Here is a 17,976-nt window from a genome sequence, read left to right as displayed (position 1 = left end):
TAGGTTCTATGATTCTGATGTCATGTCCAAATGCCTTGAACCCAGCTCTTATCCCCTATGTATATCCCAATTCATTACTTGATTGATTTCTGGTAAATTATAATGGCTCTTGTTGGCCCTTGCAGATAAGTCTAACTCATTAGATCATAGCTCTAGTTAACTTTATCTCCATCACTGAGAACACCATTTAAACCAGGGATCAGCAGGTTCTTACAGAAGTACTATGCCAAGTTGCCATTAATTTACTCCCTTATGATCCATGAGTTTTAACTAGCTTTTACCAGTTTTAGGAGGCGGGCTCTTATTTCAGATTCTACTACTTGGCTTTTCTCTAAAACTGTCACAGTGACCAGGAAAGGAAGTAGATATATTCCCAAATATCAACCCCACTGTTTGTCATTCCAGTATTATAGTCTCATACAACTGGTTCTAAAATTTTTCCAAATCTGAACCTTTTAAGATGTATAGATGTATATGCCCTCTTGTCATAAGCTTCTCTTCCCCACCCCCCATCACTCCTTAAGGTATTACTAGAAAGGGTTCATTGACACAAGGCTGAGATTAAGAATGGGATAAAGGATAGGTCAAAATAGGCTTGGCACACTGAATGAGCAAGAGGAAGGAAAGTGATTCTGAAATAGGAGAGAGCACTGAAAACAATTTTTGCCTGGGCTGCTCTTTATACCGATGTCTGGTTTTTGAACCAGCATATCTCACCTTGTTCACTCTGACCTCCTTTACCAATGTATTGACATTTTTTGTCTGTTTTTTAAAAAAATATCTCCACTTCTGTGGCTCTTAACACTGTAGTAAGAGGGACAGACATCTTTTGAGGATGGGGAAACATCAAGATAAATGGCTTCTATGATTCTAAACTGTAGAATTTGGATTCTGGATTTTATGCTCATAATATAGCTACAGCATATCACAATGTAAATTCACAATGAGAAGGCCCTTATCACCTACATATAATTTTCAGTCATTTCTCAGAATGCTCTCCACATGGCCTACATTCTGCACCAGGCTGTGAAGAAAGTGCCTTGTAAATCTCAAACTATATAAATGAGCTATTATTATTCCAACAAAATTGAATTTCTTGCCATTCCCTAATCTCATTCAATACTTTCATAACTATGTGCTTTTGCCCATATCCTATCTCATGTCTGAGACTAATTCTATCCCTTAGGCCCATCGCTGAAATCCTTCAAGACTCAGGAACCACTTCTGCCATGAAACTTTCCCAGATATACCCCTGGAGAAATGGTCTCACAGACTGCACCTCTCCTTTGTACTAACAGTCACTTTCATTTGTATTATAGTTATTTATATAGTATCATCTTCTCCACCAGATTCTAAAGTCATTCAGGGAAAGTCTAATTTTTATTTCATCTTTGTACAGTTCACAATCAGAATGGTGCAGTACACATACAGATGCTTGACAAATGGTTAAGGAGCTCCATTTTAATTTAACAAAATAGTTGAGGGCCAAATCTTAGATTAGAAAAAGAAGTTTAAGTACTAAAGCTTCTATTTAAAAAAAAGAGGTGCCACAAAGAATAGGTGGAAATTTTGATTTAACTCTGTGATACTGTTGGGAAAATTTTCTTTGCTGTTTCTCGATAGCAAGAATTTTTGAGTTGTAGTACATACAAAATATCCCCTTTAAAGTTTTAACATGTCACCACTGAAAGGTTAGATTTCCGTACGAGGGACTTTGGTGAAGGGTTTTTCTTCGGTGAGACTTGGGGCAGGCCGTTACTACCTGGAGGACGAGAAACGGGACCCCTTTGGCCAGGTGGCTCTCCCTTACAGTATTTGGGGCAAGTTTGTCCACTACTGTTCTTGGAAGGTGGGAGCCCGAGGTAGGCTGGTGAGCCTCTCCCCCAACAGGTAAACAAGGCACCCACCAAGCTGGTATGTACGAAATCCAGTTCGGCCATTAAGAGCTCCCCTTACCTACCCTCCGCCCTCTGGGTGTGGAGGAACAGGGGAGGTAGGCTTTGCACCATTGCCCACAGGGATGTCTGCCACACACAATAGGGCGAATCTACGAGGGTCAGCCCCCGAAAACCTTCCCGACGGGGCCTGGCCCCACCTCGCCCGGGCGAGCTCCCCGACGCCAGACCGGAGCCCCCGGTTCCATCCGGGTGTCTGGCCCCCTCGACGGGCACGGGGCGCCTGAAGAGAAAGAGCAGGGCTCGGGGCGGAGACTGATGGCTGGTCACAAACAAGCCCCGCGATCCCCTCCCCCAGGCCCGGGATCCGCCTGCCGCTGGGGCCCGGCCCTGGGGAGCCTGACTCCTCCCGCGACAGCGGCAGCGGCCCTGCCCCCCCTTGCCTCTGTGCTGCCCCGCTCCGCTCCCCCTTCGTCCCCCGCCTCCCAGGCCCCGGGCTGCTCTCAGTCACCTCAGAGAGGGGGGAGGGCGCGAGGGAGGCTCAGCCCAGCCTCCATTTTCCCCCGACCCCCATCACCTCCAACAGCCAAGGAGAGAGGCCACTAGGCCCTGCCGCGCAGGCTCACAGCCCTGGCCAGCCCCAGCGCGCCTCCCCTCCCCCACCCGGCCTCCCCTTTCCGCCCCTTTCCGCCCCTTCCCGGAGCCCGCCCGAAGCCCGCCTCCGCGCCTGCCCACCAGCCCGCTTGCTCTCTCGCTAGCTCTCGCGCGCACCCGGGCGCCTCGCCTCCGCGCGTGCTCAATAACTGTCCCCCGAGCCGACCGTCCCACTTCCCCCACCCCTCTGATGTTTGAATATTCTAATGAGGGAACAGTCTATAGCCTATAGAAGAGCGGGGCGGCATGTCACATGGCACGGGGACGTGTCAGGGGGGCGGAGCCCAAGCAGCCCCTGCCCGAGTTAAAACCGGAGTGTGAGAGAGAAAAGCGCTTCAGTAGCGAGAGGGGCCGAGAAAGTGGTGACACCGCCGGGGAGCGGGGGGAGTCCCTGAAACTTCTCCCAACAGCCCCAGGGCCAATTTCCCCCCCTCAGCCCAACCCCCTCTTCGCCAGCTCCCGAGTCCCCACTCCCTGCGCCGGGGGTGGGGTGGGGAGCCAGGCCCGTCTCCCGCTGGGACACACACAGGGGCCGGGAGCGGGGACGGGACCCCCGAGGCGGGTGGACGGACGGATTGACGGGCAGGCAGGCGGACAGACAGACGGCCGGGCGCCCGGCCCAGCGGGCAGGCAGGCAGAAGGAGGTGGGGGTCTGGAGGGGCGGCCAGGGGCGAGGGGAGTTTCCTCTCAACTATCAAGGGGAGAAACTCCCCTCAGCCGGAGGAGAGACCCCGACCGTGTTTTCCTCCCGGGGGCCGCGCTCCCCCGCCCCACGTAGCGGCGGCCGCCGCTGCCGCCGCCTCCACCTCCTCCACCAGCTTCACCACCACCACCATCTCCTCCTCCTGTTCCTCCACCACCTCGGGCCCCGGTGTCCCCGGCCAGCACTATGCCCATCTTACTGTTCCTGATAGACACGTCCGCCTCTATGAACCAGCGCAGCCATCTGGGCACCACCTACCTGGACACGGCCAAAGGCGCGGTAGAGACCTTCATGAAGGTACCGACTGACCGAGCCCGGTGGCAAACACGGCCGGGGCGGACCCGGGGAGCGGACGAGGAAGGGGTGGGGGGGGTGGCGAGGATGTGGGGGATACCCGGCTGCGGGAACAGCCAGGCGTGGGGACCCCCCCCCGCCACCCCCGCGGGCGAGCGGGCGGGCGCTGAGGATCCGGGGTCGGGCGGGGGGCTCCGGGCACAGACGGGAGCCGGAGGGTTGGGGGGGACGGGGTGGACCCTGCGTGTGTGCTGTACGGTGGGGAACTGAGGTGCTCGGTTTGCCTGCTATGATGCCTCGTAACCCAGGCTGTGTGCTTCCTTCCCCCTGCCCGCCCTGTTTTCTCTCTCTCTCTTCCCCCCCTTCTCCCACTTCCTCGCAGCTCCGTGCCCGGGATCCAGCCAGCAGAGGAGACAGGTATATGCTGGTCACTTTCGAAGAGCCTCCCTATGCTATCAAGGTAATAGCCCCCGCCCTCCCTGCCTCCCTCCCTCTCTCCTTCGCTCTCTTGCCTGAGCCTTGCTTTGCCTTCCCTTCCTTATTCCTTCCTCTCTCGCCCTGCTCCCCTTCCCCCCTCCCCATTCACCCTTCATTATGCTCCCCTCCCCCATCCGCCGTGGCTTCGGGCCCTTTTCCCCCGTCGTTTTCTCTTCCCGTCTCTCGGCCCCCGTCCTTCCCCCCCCCCGGCCCTCGATTCTTCTGGGGCCGAGAGAAGAGGAGCGGCCGCGGCCGCGACCTCCTGCACGCCGCCCGGATCGGGCAGCCCGCGGCGGCGGCGGCGCTGCTATCAACATGGCCGACATTTCCCCTGTGTGGTGTGAGCAGCAGCGGCAGCGGCAGCAAGGCACTGTGGGGGATATTTATTCAAGTTAGAGAAGTGACAGCGGCGGCGGCGGCGGCAGAAACTCGACCTCAAGTTTTGCATTAAAGGGAAATCGGGGCTCGAGCTGCTCGTAGGAACCTGCGTGGCCGCTCCGATCCCCGTCGAGGGCGGCGGGGCGCTGCCCAGGAGCCCAGTGTAGTCCCCCTCTGTCTTTGGAAGCTTTGGGGGAGAAAGCGGGGAGTGCTTTGGGCTTTCCAAGAGAGAGCCCCGGGAAGCCGCTGCGCCCCAAATGAATGCCCCGGGGGCTCGGTCCAGTCTTTCCTGGGATCGAGGCATTCCTCCGGACTCCAGGCAGAGGCCTGGGGCGGTGGGGAGGATGTTGTTGGGTTTTGCCCACTGGTGTGCTCGGTGAACGACTGAAACCGAGGCGTAAAGCAGAGCAGCTGTCTGGAGCAACCCACTGAGGGCTGTCCGTGTGTACCTGCGTGCCTTTAATAGTTGAAAAATAAACAATTCTGCGTTTCTCTTTTCAGGCTGGATGGAAAGAAAACCACGCCACGTTTATGAATGAACTGAAAAACCTTCAAGCTGAAGGACTTACGACACTTGGCCAATCCCTAAGGACAGCTTTTGATTTATTAAATTTAAATAGATTAGTAACTGGCATAGACAACTATGGGCAGGTAGGTTGAATATTAAAGTGGGGAAACTAGTTCATTTTCCTTTTTTCTGAAGAAACAGTTCCAGTTCAAAACCTTTTCATAATATAACATTTTAAATGTACCTACTCTCAAAGCAGATTTGACTGGGGGGGAGGGAAACATGCACATATTAGGGGCACCCTAAGAATAGTTTTGTCCCCTCATGTTCTTGACAAAGCATTTGTTTTCTGAACTTCAGTTCTTTATTTAATAAGCTGACATTTTACTACCCTAATACAGTTTAAGAATATTGAAATTAACTTGTCATTAAGAGAAGGAAAATCTGTGTTACGTCCTAATGTCACCTGCTTACTGTAGTGCTCCACTGCAATCATGTGTACAACTGTTGCGCTGACTTTGAGGCACAGGCATTATTAAGTGCTTAGTGGCTTTCTTCATTCTGTTAGTCAATAAAAGAAAAAAAAAAGATAGGGAATGGGATCTCTCCTGCACCAGTGCTTATCCATTCCATGTATGTTACTTGTCTGAAGGGTAAGAAAAGTACACTTCCCTCTAAGTGCAGACATCTCAACCTCCTGAGTACATTAGAATTTCTAAACTTCTTTTTGAAGGAGCCAGAATTGGCTTCTACTGGTTTTAATGAACTAAAATAAAATGTTAGGTCCAGAGGTCAAAAGGCTTTTGCTCTTTCCTAAGAGCTCTTTTTTTTTTTTAAACATTCAACCCCTTGGGTTTCTCTAGAAGCTATGGAAGAACCCTTAACCCCTAAGTCCCTGTATTACAGCTGCTGCTCATCAATTTGAGGATCAGACAAGACCTCTTTTGGAGCCTGGCAACACCATTCTCTAATCAGCGTGATGGTTCGATATGGAGTAATCAAGTTGCTCCATTAAAACATTCCATGAGACTACTGGCCTGAGAAATAAAAGATCTGCCTAAGACCCAAGAGGTTCAGTTGTTACCTAGAAGTGCATTCCACTCCTACCACAGGGATCTGTTAGAGTTAAATATCTGCCTTTGCTCCATTCAGCTCCTATGAACCATGACTGCCAGTTAGTAGGACTGTTCTCTCCCACTTTGCTTCTTACAAACTAAATTTACTCTAGAAGAAGGAGCATACCTGAATTCGGTTGAGATAAGTATAGTTTTTAGTATCTCCATAGGGAAAAGTGATATGCATTTCTTACAAGGCTTCTATGCTAATTATTGAAAAGATCAACATCAAAATGAATTTTGAGAACATAGCCTTTAATGTCATGTACTATTTCAAAATCCGTTCTTTACCTAGCTGCATTAGTGTTGTCCTCTTGTATCTGTTTTTTTTTAATATCTGTTCTCATCTAGTCTCTTCTCTGTTCCCCATCCCCAACTTCCCAGTTCACTTTCTGCTAGCTCTCTTCAGTTAATAACCCCTCTTTGGCCAGGGAGTTTGTGAGTTTGTCATTGGTGCTGTGAAAGGGTAATGATTTTCTTTTTTGCTTTCTTATATGGTAGTATGTAAGTAACATGCTCTTTCACGGACTCAAAATTCATCTGATTTGAATATATTGGCCCCTGTTACAGGTTTTAAAGTTGTTAGTTTATGAAAAACTATGAGATCTCCTATTTATCACATTTCATCAATTCAAATCAATAAGTTATTTAAATATTAAGTTTCTTATATGTAAGAAATAGACTAATGGTATGGAGGGACTTGTTCATTTTCTGTCTTTGTGTTTCCAGATAGAAACTTTTGATTGGAACACACTAGCATTTAAACTCAAAACTTGATAAAAGTTTTTGCAGTATGATGGTCCTGCTGTATATGACATAGCTGGGATAGGGCAAGAGCTCTTGAGGTGTTTCCAGTTTTGGCATGTCTGAGTTTTGTGGAGATATGGAGAGAGGATGACTACAGCTCTAGTCGTATTTTGAAGAATAAGTATGAATTTAGAGCACTAAAGTGCTCATACTCAAGCTGCTTCATCATGATGTCAAGGTCAGCTTGGCCTCAGTGGTAATGCCAGTTTGATCATAAGCTGTGGCAGGTCCTATCAAGCTTTGAAAGGCTTTTGATTACTAGTCAAGTGATGGGACTGTATTTCCAATTTCTGAAAGCCATCCTTAAGTTCAGGGAGTCATCACTAAAAAATTGGCTGCTAAATGGTGAATTTTTTTGTGCCACATCAACTCAAGAAGACAAACTGGATAAGGCTTTATAATACCCATCTAAGTTATGGAGGGTGTCTCACTGTTGATGAAATGAATCCTAGGGTTTTGAACTAAACTTGGATTTGAGAAGTTTATGTAAATGCTTTTAAGTGCTATACTGGTACAGGAAGAAATTAAGACATTTATATTCAAGTAGCTGAAAAAATATCTCAAATGAAAGCTTACATAATTATCAATTTGAGGGAGTAATGAACTAAATAAAATAACCTCAAAAGGTTCAGGTAGATTTAAATTTTGATTTAAATACTTAAGACTAGACAAGTAAAGTTTCTAGGTTTCCTTTTTATCCAGGTACCTTTGTTATGCCTGAAGTCAAATGGGTCCATGGAAATTTTGAGGGAACTTTTGTCAACTACGGAGAAATTCTAAGATTCCTGGAACTCTAGCAAACCTTAAATTAGGGGGGTGTATTATAAACAGTCTTAACTAGATAAAGTATGGGAAAATAATAAGCTGAGAGATCTTAGATGGTAAAGTGCATTATGAAATATTTTCCCATTCCTATGTATCTGTCAAACTTCTGTGGTTCTACTTTTCTCTCTTTTTTTGGGGGGGGGGCTAGGCAGTGGGGTAAAGTGACTTGCCCAGGGTCACACAGCTAATAAGTGTTCTCTGAGGCCAAATTTGAACTCGGGGCCTCCTGACTTCAGGGCCAGCGCTCTATTCACTGTGCCACCTAGCTGCCCCATTTTAATTTTCTCTTAAACTGGATATACGAATAGAATTTTGAGCTTAGAAGAGATCTTTGGAATAATCTTTTTTCCAAGCTTATTTTACAGATGAGCAACACCGACCCCAAAATGAGCTGCCTGTGGTCATAAGGCAGTAGGTGATGATATCAGAATTCTAACATGTTTTTGGATAACAAAGCCAGTGCTTGTATATATGCACATATATATTAAAGCGAAAATGTGCTATATCTGAATGTGTGGTTTGAACCAAAAAACTGCTGGAAAGTTTTTTTACCACTACTCCTTTTGCCTTGTTGGAAAATCTTTTAGTAAAACAAGTAAACAAGCAAAACACCTTTTTTGGTGTTGATCATTGGCATAATCTACAGGTAAATATTATAGAATTAAAGCTATTAAGGGAAAGTGAAAGATTTCTCATTTTAATAGTCCCTGAAAATACATCTGCCCAACCCTCTACAATAATATGTACCAAGCACCACTACCATCCACAATTGAATGTACTCAATTAAAAAGTATTCAGTCAATCAATATATTTTTCAGTTCAGGTATTTTTCGCCAAATAGAAACTAGTGTGGTAACCAAATTTTACTTGTCTAGTTATAGCGACATCTTAACTGAAAGTGTAATGACACTACATGGAAACTTAAAGCATTTTATCATTAAATTACTATTGGAGATCAATTTTAAACTAAAATATTAAAAAAATATGCTTTTGAAGGATGCACTTTATGTACTCCCATTAAAGATCTGAATGAATCTCTGCCTTTACATACAAAATTAGGACATGTTTAAAACTTAAGAGGTCTAAGTTAAAGTGTACTTTAGTCCCTAATTTTCCAGTTCCTTGTGTCATTTGTTAGTGAAACAGATTTTATGAAGAATTTCTAAGCTATATTTAGCTTTTTATCCTTTATTTTGAGGCTATTCTCATCTGAAACTCAACATTTTTATCTCTGACTTGCTATCTTCATTCCCTTAACTAGTGACGTAAAATTAGTGTGTTCATATGCCATGTAAAATTTACCTGCTTAATTATTACACTATTAAAAGGGTAATGCTTACCCTTTGTTCAATAGGTAAGTTTAAAAATTATGTGTTTTGTAGTGGATGGAGTCTCTGGTCAGCCTTGGAAATGGGTCAACCCAGGTTCAAATTTTACCTCTAATCCATACTGTAGGCAAATATTTAACCTCACTTTGTGTCCAAGAAACTCATTACCATATAAATTAAAGATGCATCATTGGTGGAGGGAGTTTATTCACTGTAGAAATTACAGGTCATTTTTTAAAAAAATTACTTTTTATAAGCTTTGATGGCCCTATTTTTTTATATGAACTGATTATAATCTTGAATGCCTAGTTATAATTGTTCAAGTATTTAGATGAAGATTGAAACTAGATTATCCAGGCTATATATGTATAATGTGGAATTCCATTTTAAATTCAGCCATTTGAGGGAAAAAGACATCTGTATGTGCCTGGTGCCTTCAGTGCCTAAAAATGCCTTATTATTGCAATATTAATTTTTCCATTTGTTGATGAAGTGATAGAATTTAGAATACTCAAGTAGAAGGATACTTAAGTAGAATTACTTCATTTAAACATTTTATTCTCCAGTTTGATAAAATTATCCATCATTTAAATGGATTTTTTTTTTAATCTCTTCTTATCCATGAAATTTAACTTGGAGCAAGTATCCACTCCTGTCAGTGTACCTTCCTTTTTTGAAGTACTTGAAGTCTGTATTTCTTTTTTCTGAAGCCTTTTTCCCATAAGGAAGTAAACTGGAGACAATCAAATATTCTCTATTCATGAAAAGAGTTTAAGCAATTAGTGTAACGGTGAATAGATCTCTCTATCCCCTGTACCTTTTCATTGCCCTTAACACAGTTATTTTCCTTGCTTTATACAGCTGCATAAATTTCTGTAGAACTTATTTTTGCCCTAGAATGTGGGTTTTCCTGCTGCTAGTAGTTTGGTATAGTGAGAAAAGCATGGTGCCCATGGGCTTTGGAGGTTGGATTATTGCCCCAACTTTCATTGATTGGTGTGACTTTAGGCAAGATACTTAATTAACCTTTCTGTTACTCAGTTTCATCCGCTATAAAATGGAGATGATGCTTCCTGCTCTACTTAGTTCATGAGGTTGTTGTGAGGACCATGGGAGAATTAGAATTTAATTCAGATTATAAAATGCTATACAGATGTAAGGTGGGATGGTAGATTTAGAAGTGGAGGGGTTTTTGAGATCATCTCCAACCCCCCCCAACTCAAGGATGTATGAAGAAACTAAACGCTCAACACGAGGAGGACACTTTGGCCAGTAGCTGAGCTGGGCTTTCACCCAGTTCTATCTGCAAAACTGACATTCTTGGGTCGTTAAGAGAAAGTGTAGAGGCATTCCTAGAGGTCATCAGGCTTTATAGATAGACACTTCATTGCTACCAAATTTAGTTCCATTGCCAATCAGAAGTGGAAACCAGTGGTTATTTTTATAAATGATTTTGCACACTGGTTGTCTTTTGTTTGTTTAAATTTATAAATAGCAGCAGTAAACACTTTCTGCTTTATGTACTGAAAAATAGTTCTACTATTGAATTACGTGAAAGCACAAATTTTTACCAAAGCTCTGTGCGGTATAGCAGTAATACGCTGATAAAAAGTATGACCGAAGAAGTTTGTCATTTAAAAGCATGGAATAAAAAGGTTTTCCTGGTTTATTGAGAGCATATATATGTGTATGCATGTATGTGGGTGATTGTGTGTACGTGGAAATGGTATCTTTTTTTAAAAGTACATATTTTAGAGACTTTTTGTGTTGCAAAAATATTACTTTGTTTTATGGATGGTTAATGGTTTTCTTACTCAGGAGGGCCTCTAAGCACTTTTAACAACACATTGTTTAAAATGAGGTACACTTGTAACAAAGATGAGATCAAAGCTTATGAGGACTATGATAGACTTACTGTTTCCTTTGTTCAGGTGTTCACTCCTGTCCAACTCTTGGTGACCTTGTGGAGCATAGCGTGCCAATACTGTCCACTGGGTTTTCTTTGTGAACATACTAGAATGGTTTGCCATTTCCTTCTCCAGTATTATTTCTTACTATGAATAATTCCAAGGGGAGAGAGGTTATGTAATTAGGTACTGAAGTATTTAAAACTCAAGCTTGAAGGTCAAATGTTAAATTTGAATGAAAATAAATAGAATATTCTGAAACATTTTTGGGGGGGAAAATCAAGGTGTGATGAGAAATAGATAAAATCACTTGGTATAAATTTTACATTTTAAGCTTTAAGTATAGAAGTTTCTTGTACACTGTGTCTTGTAATTTGATCTCTATAGGTTAAATAACTCAAACAAATTTTTCATGATATGGAAATCACCTTGATTTTGGAGTATGGGCCTGGTTTTGGGGACGGGGAAAGGAACAAATGCTCAGGTCATTTAACTTAATTATTCCCCGTTGATATGTTGAAGCAATAATGCCTAACTTAAAATGAATGTAGAAGTTCCACACTTCACTGAAAAATGGTGTTTTTCCAAGGAATTCTCTGTTGATGCTTTATGAATTCTTAGAATTTGAGATCATTTATAGAAGATACAACCCAGAGGTTGTGAATTTCTCAGTTTAAGACTTGTGGATATTAGGTGAATTATATTTTTAATTGAAAGGCACAATTATAACATCTCTACAACTTTCTGTTGTGAAAGCAAAACATTTTTACTGAAAACGTACTCATCCCTTTATTAATTGCTTGGCTTGATTATTAACCTATATTTAACATTTTAACTATTGTAGCACTATCAATTATTATTATTTTTGTTTTACAAAGTAACATTCAATACAATTGTTTTTCTATTTTGGTTAAATTTTTTCAGTGAGGGGTCTTTTGAGGTGATTGTTACCATTTTCGTTGAAGATGTGTAGATAATCTTGAATTATGTTTTAAATATTTTAAGAAAACTTGGCATATGTGAAGGCATAATGTAATTTTTTTTTAAATTTGGAAGTTATTAACATCCCTATATTTCAGCAGAAGTTGACAAACTTAACTTTCCCAAAGCCATCTATCTGCTAAATAGAACAGCTGGATTTGTAAGTGACAACTCAAGGAGTTTGATATTTCATTTACTTTAAAAAAAAAAAAGCCAAACCATTGCCTCTTTGAAATCCATACTGTATTAAGAGGTGATAACTCTGGATTATAGTGGTATTAGAACATTTTTTGTGTGTTTTGGCCTCAGAAGACAGTTTCCTTCAGGGTATGTTAGATTTTATCACTGAGAAGCCAAATTTGAAGTGCTTCCATGGGTATCGTTGAGTTCTTAATAGGATAAAAGGTCACTACTTTCTAAGGTGTTTGTGAGAGTAGCAGGACGGACTCTCAGAAAATAACATACATGTGAAAGTGAGCCTCCATAGGAAGCTGTTGAGCAGTGTCAGAAGGAACCTGGACCTGAAGGTAGACTTTTATCACATCAATCATGTATATTCAGGTCTTAGACACAATTTAGGCAAGGGTGTTAAATTGTAGGACTTTAAACTGCTTTGCGAGTAAGTGATTTCATTTAAGATGGGAGTTTACAAGAGATTTCTACCTGGAGGCATCATTCTTGGGATCCATTCTTAGTTTGATAAGCCTCATAGTCCTAGCTGTAGGTATGATGTGAATGCCAGTGTAACTTTCCCTCAAAATTTGAGTTCAAGTCAAAGACTTGTTATTACAGGTATATAACTTTAAAAATCCCTTTTCTTATGTAGCCGATATGAAGACTTTCAGATATATGATTAGTAGGTTAAAAAGTCGAGGAGCAGTAGCAGGAATGTAGTAGTGTGCTTTTCCTGTTGCTTCAGCATAGCCAAAGTGTTTGTTTTATGATAAATTTACCACCATGTTTGTATATAGTCTTACATGTATTTCAAAACCTTTTAAACTATTTAAATGGATTCATTTACAAAATCAAAAGATGCTTTTTGTTCAGTGAATCTGTACCAGACGTCTCTGAGCTGAAAGAATATGAAAAAGGTGAATTTCAGAGTTCCTAAATTAAGTGGGGAAGCCCATGTGAAATGTAAAAAAGTCTTTATGATCTTCCCTTTAAGAAACTTGGAAATTACAAGAAGTCTGTATATGTGCAAAACCACTTGAAAAGTATCTTGGAGATTGTTCCAGTTATTAATAAATCATGTAACTAATGAGTGATTAGACATACATTACTATTCCAATGAATGGGAGGAAAAGATTCAGTTTTTGTTTCTTTAATAGTCTTGAATTTTGGAAAACTATAAGAAAACCACAGTTATTAGATTGTCCTTTATATCAAAAATAAGCATTTTGTAGCTAGCTTATCTGTGTTCCTATTTCTGAGCTTCCTCAGAAATATTAGATGCTACCTATAGTCAGAATAGGTCATAGGTGTAATTGAAATTTGATTCCGCAAAAGAGTGCTCCTCTTTCGATTGTCTAGTTTGCAAAATGTGTAAGCATGTGAAGTATATTTATAAACTTTGATTAAACCCTCTTACTAAACTTGATTCTGAAGTAGTCGTTTTCATCTGCAGAACACTGTATTTTGAAACCAGTTATGCTTGTTACATATAGGACCCCTGCACACTGACATAAATGCATATATACACTTTTGTATATATTAATGGTATTTCAAAATTCAGATAAAAGTATAATGCCCTTGAAGGAAGTATTTTGATTTTAAAGGCAAGTTTTGAAAGGGAGATTATTTTGCTATAGTTTTATAGCAAAGCTAGTGTTTGCTGTAGGGGAGTATTATGACATTTATGTAGGTTATCAGTTGTATGTAATAATAGTTTAGGGAATAACCCAAATCCACATTACCTGCTTGGTGATAAGAATTTGACTTCAAGGCCCTTGGGCACATTTCAAAGATAAAAGTTGTTGAGTATGTTGCTTTGGTAGGAGAGGCGGGGAGGTTTCAGTGTTGTTTTAAGTACTATTTTCAATTTGAATGTTAATTTTCAAAACGCAACCAAGTTTAAGAGTTAATAATCCAGTAACCTATTCTGATAATATTTGCCAAATTCTATGTTTGTGTGTTATGGGTTGGGGAAAAACTATTATCAGTATTCTAAAATTAAAAATAATAGAAATTGCATCACCACCAATTTTTAAAAATAGAGTTTATATCAGTCTTGAATTTTTCCTTATGAAATTCCAGTTAGATTTTCCCCTTCCTTTGTTTTTGTATTCCATAGTAATGTGTTTCAGTCGTGTCCCACTCTTTGTGACTCCTTTTGGGTTTTCTTGGCAGAGATACTGGAGTGGTTTGCCATTTCCTTCAGCTCATTTTGCAGATGAGAAATAAAGGCAAACAGGGTTAAGTGATTTGCCCAGGGTCACACAGTTAGTAAGGCCGATTTGAACTTGAGGTTTGCTACCTTCAGTGCCACTTATCTGCCCAACAACGACAACAATAATAATGATAGCTGATTACTGTATGGCACTTTAAGGTTTGTGTACATATTTTGATGCTGAAAACAGTCCTGTGAGGATAGTGTTGAGCATTTTCCCAATTTTATAGAATCAGAATTGAGGATCAGAGTGGTTAATTGATTTGCCTGATGGTTACACAGTCATTAAGTGTCAGGAGAAAATTGAATCCCGTGACTCTAACTCCTAAGTCCAGCTAGCTTTTCGCTAGTATTACTTCTGTCTCCTGCGAGTCACACACAATCTTCTTTAATATAGCAAAAAAGTAATTGTGCAGGATTTCCCATCTCCTACATATTACTAAGCTGTGCTGCCTCAGTTGTTTGTTATGTAAGTTGTTTGATGATTTTTAGTGAACACATTTAGAAGGAAATTCCTTTTAAAATTTTAACTTTTATGTGTACCATGTTGAGCCAGTTGTGCTTGCCACCTTACTGCTATTAACAGTACTTATAAGAAACTAGTATTGAGTTAAAGGTGCAGTTCAATCATAATATTTTGTTTCTGTCGACATGGGCCTTCCATATTGTAAGTAGGTAACGTACAATATAGATGAGGTTTTAATAACATCGTAAGTTGAGACTCACGGAGGTTGAATCTGGTCTCTTGATACTTGTTTAGTTTCCCATGCCCTTTGCAGAGCCTTTTTAACTTTTTCCGCTTTTTTTCCTTGCCATGTTTCTGACTTCTTAGCTTATTTTGTGCGATTTGTGTGTTCTTTCACAGTTTGGGTTCCTTTCAGTTTAGTTTGTTTCAATTTAACATTTTAAAAGTATTTATACTTATGATTATTAATAACTATTCATAAATAACATTTTATTTATCATACACTGATATTTTTCCAGTGTCAATCTATCTGACTCCAGATTGGGTGTCAGACCTGTTTGCCTTCTAGTACTTTTTCATTTACTGCCATATCTAGCAGTCTGTTCATTCTATGGTAATTGTATCCAAATCTATCAGAATTCAGTTTAAAAGTGAATATTTTAAAATGTTTCAAATTATTAGTCATTTCCATTCCTTTCCTTTGATGCATTAATACTAATGCTATCAATTATTGAATTTCCTACTTTTTTTTCCATAGAGCCATGAATGATTCTTTAATCCTTCTTATGCTTAGATTGTTTAATATTTGATCCATTATTTAAACAAAGTCCTGCATGTTACATCTAGGACATTCTCTTAAGTGTGTGGCTCTCCTATCTTTTTACTCCCCTGAGCCCCCCCCGCCCCATCCTGCGTTTCCCCATGACCTCCATCCTTCTTAACCCACTCTTGTCTAAAATGCTACTTCTAAAAGAAAGCATTTTTATGCTGGAGTAGTGGGATCTAGCCTAGATATTGATTGTTATTCATTTAATATTCACTTGAAAGAAATAGTAACTTGCTTAAATATATAATTTAAATTCTTAAATGTATTCTAACTACTTGGATTTCTAAATATTAACATTTTCTCTCTTTCCCCCCCTCTATTTTGAATGAAAATTAAAATTTTAAAAGTCTTGATTTATTAAGACAAATTACTTAAAACTTAATCTTTAAGATTTCAAAGGATCATAGATTTAGAAATGAGAGGAATTGACAGGTTTGGGCTAGAAGCCCTCTGAGGGTTCTCTATTACTGGGGGCAGTGTGAGATAGTAATTGGTTTGGTCAGGGGTCACGTGACATAAGCCAATATATTTCAGAGGCAGAATTTGAACCTAAGATCCTCCTGACTTCAGGCTAGCTCTCGCTTCACTGTACCACACTACCTCTTACTCTAATATTATTTTTGGTTTTAAAACAATTTTTAGCAGAAAACAAAATTTAAAACCCCAAAACTTATTGAATATTGGGAAATAGTCTCTGCAAAAGAGTATTAGTCTTGGGAGATAGAATGAACACATACAATGATTGTGTCTATTAGTTTTAATACTGTGTAATTGTTATGTTCTATGGCATTGACCTGCAATATGTTTGAATCCAGGTAGTTCTTCTGATTTAAGGAAAAAAATATTTCACTTAATAGTTTGATTTCTGCATTGTTGCACTTTCCATGGACAGTCACGTATTATTGGAAAGATAATGTATTTGGAAATTGCTTTAGTTTTTCCTGAAATTAAAAATGAACATTTGTTAGGTAATATTTAATATGCTTGACAGTTTGATGGTATCTAATCTCTTTCCTTTTGTAAAGGAGTAGGAATGGGATGGATTAGAGATGATGAAATGTAAATTTCTAAACCAAAGCTGATTTTTAAAAATGTTTTCTTGCTTAAAAAGTGAGTACTTTTAAGAGAGTTACTAAATATTGTGTATGCATTTTCAAAAAAAAAATTTAATTTAAAAGTTGTCAGATCAGCGTGGTACAGTAGAAAGAGCATTGAATTTAGAGGCTCTAGAGTAGAGGATCCTGTTTGAGTTTCCCATCTGATATTACCATTGACTTTGTGAAAGTCATTTAACTATTTTGAACCTCAGTTTCTTCATCTAGAAATATAAAATTAAAGGGTTGAACTGTATGACTGATCTCTGAGGACCCTTCTACTAGGAGAAATCTTTACTGGGATTCTAATCTTTGCGTGTGTCATAGAACCCTTTGGAAGTTCAGTGAAGCCTGTTGACCCTTTCTACAAAGGAAACTCTGAAATATGCAAAATAAAATGTTCAACAAGATCATAGACTCCAGGTTAAAGATCTCTTTCAGATCCCTTTGAACAGTTTATGGATATATTCCCTGGAATTTCTTTTTCTTTCTCCCCTACCCACAGGCCAACATGAATATCTGTTCTTCCACATAAGGTTTAGTTATCCACTTGGTCTTTTAGCATATCCAAATGAAATCATTGTTGTTTAAAGATTTTTTAATATTGTATAATGTCATCAGATTTATGTTATTTTTGTTTTGTTTCATTTTTCCATCCTGATTTCTTTCATAAGTAGAAATTGTTAGAGAATGTTTTCATCATAAATTTGTCTTATGTGAACCACAAAACAGTGATAAAACAGGGTGGTATTTTTTTTAATAGCTTGTGAATTTAAATTTGTCTTGTAAATAGAATAGTTAGAAAAAAATTACCAGTGTTGTTCCTGTGGATATACATAGATAAAATGAATGGAATCAACATTTGTTTTTCTGCTTGTCTCGTGGACATTATTGTTAACAGAAAAGTACCAAAATACGTATTTCTAGTAAGAATGAAGAATAAAAATTTTTACATGGTATGTATAGAATCCCTAGAAATTTGAGGAAACAGACCTAAAAACACTTGTGATCATTTATTTTTGTTGGTATTTTCTAGTTATTCTATCATTACTCCAGAATCATAGGATCCTAGACTGAGTGCTAGAAAGGACCTAGAATTCATAATGCTCATGTTGGGAGATGGTCATCCACCCTCATTGTGCAGATTAGAAAACTGAGACCTGGAAGAGACGTAAAGTATCTTGTTCAAAGTCACACAGGTTAAAAAATAGGTAGAGCTGGGATTTGAACCCAGATCCTCTGACTCCAGCCCCCAGTAGCCTTTTTATTCTTATTGACCAAATGGAGTTTTCCTAATGATTTTAATAGTTGGCATTTTTTCAGTTTAAA

General features: G+C 40.1%; 1 protein-coding gene and 1 long non-coding RNA gene across 2 annotated transcripts in view; one reads left to right on the top strand and one right to left on the bottom strand.

Annotated features, from left to right (window-relative positions):
- Positions 1 to 407: 407 nt before the first annotated feature.
- Positions 408 to 2,617, bottom strand: LOC144458223 (uncharacterized). Its single transcript, XR_013487811.1, has 2 exons — positions 2,407 to 2,617; positions 408 to 1,762 (listed from the first exon to the last, which is right to left on the bottom strand). It is a non-coding gene; the product is annotated as an uncharacterized LOC144458223 (long non-coding RNA).
- A 605-nt stretch (positions 2,618 to 3,222) lies between these two features.
- Positions 3,223 to 17,976, top strand: part of INTS6 (integrator complex subunit 6) — a 94,534-nt gene continuing 79,780 nt past the window's right edge. Inside the window, 3 exon segments of the mRNA XM_078156971.1 lie at positions 3,223 to 3,549; positions 3,929 to 4,006; positions 4,903 to 5,052. Coding sequence (XP_078013097.1) covers positions 3,439 to 3,549; positions 3,929 to 4,006; positions 4,903 to 5,052 — 339 coding nt within the window. The 5' untranslated portion in view covers positions 3,223 to 3,438.

Source organism: Phascolarctos cinereus, unplaced genomic scaffold, assembly GCF_003287225.1.
Source record: "Phascolarctos cinereus isolate Bilbo 61053 unplaced genomic scaffold, phaCin_HiC Scaffold_726;HRSCAF=1367, whole genome shotgun sequence".
Classification (NCBI taxonomy): Eukaryota; Metazoa; Chordata; class Mammalia; order Diprotodontia; family Phascolarctidae; genus Phascolarctos; species Phascolarctos cinereus.
Note: the sequence above shows the minus strand (reverse complement) of the source record. Positions and strands in the feature narration are given on the sequence as shown.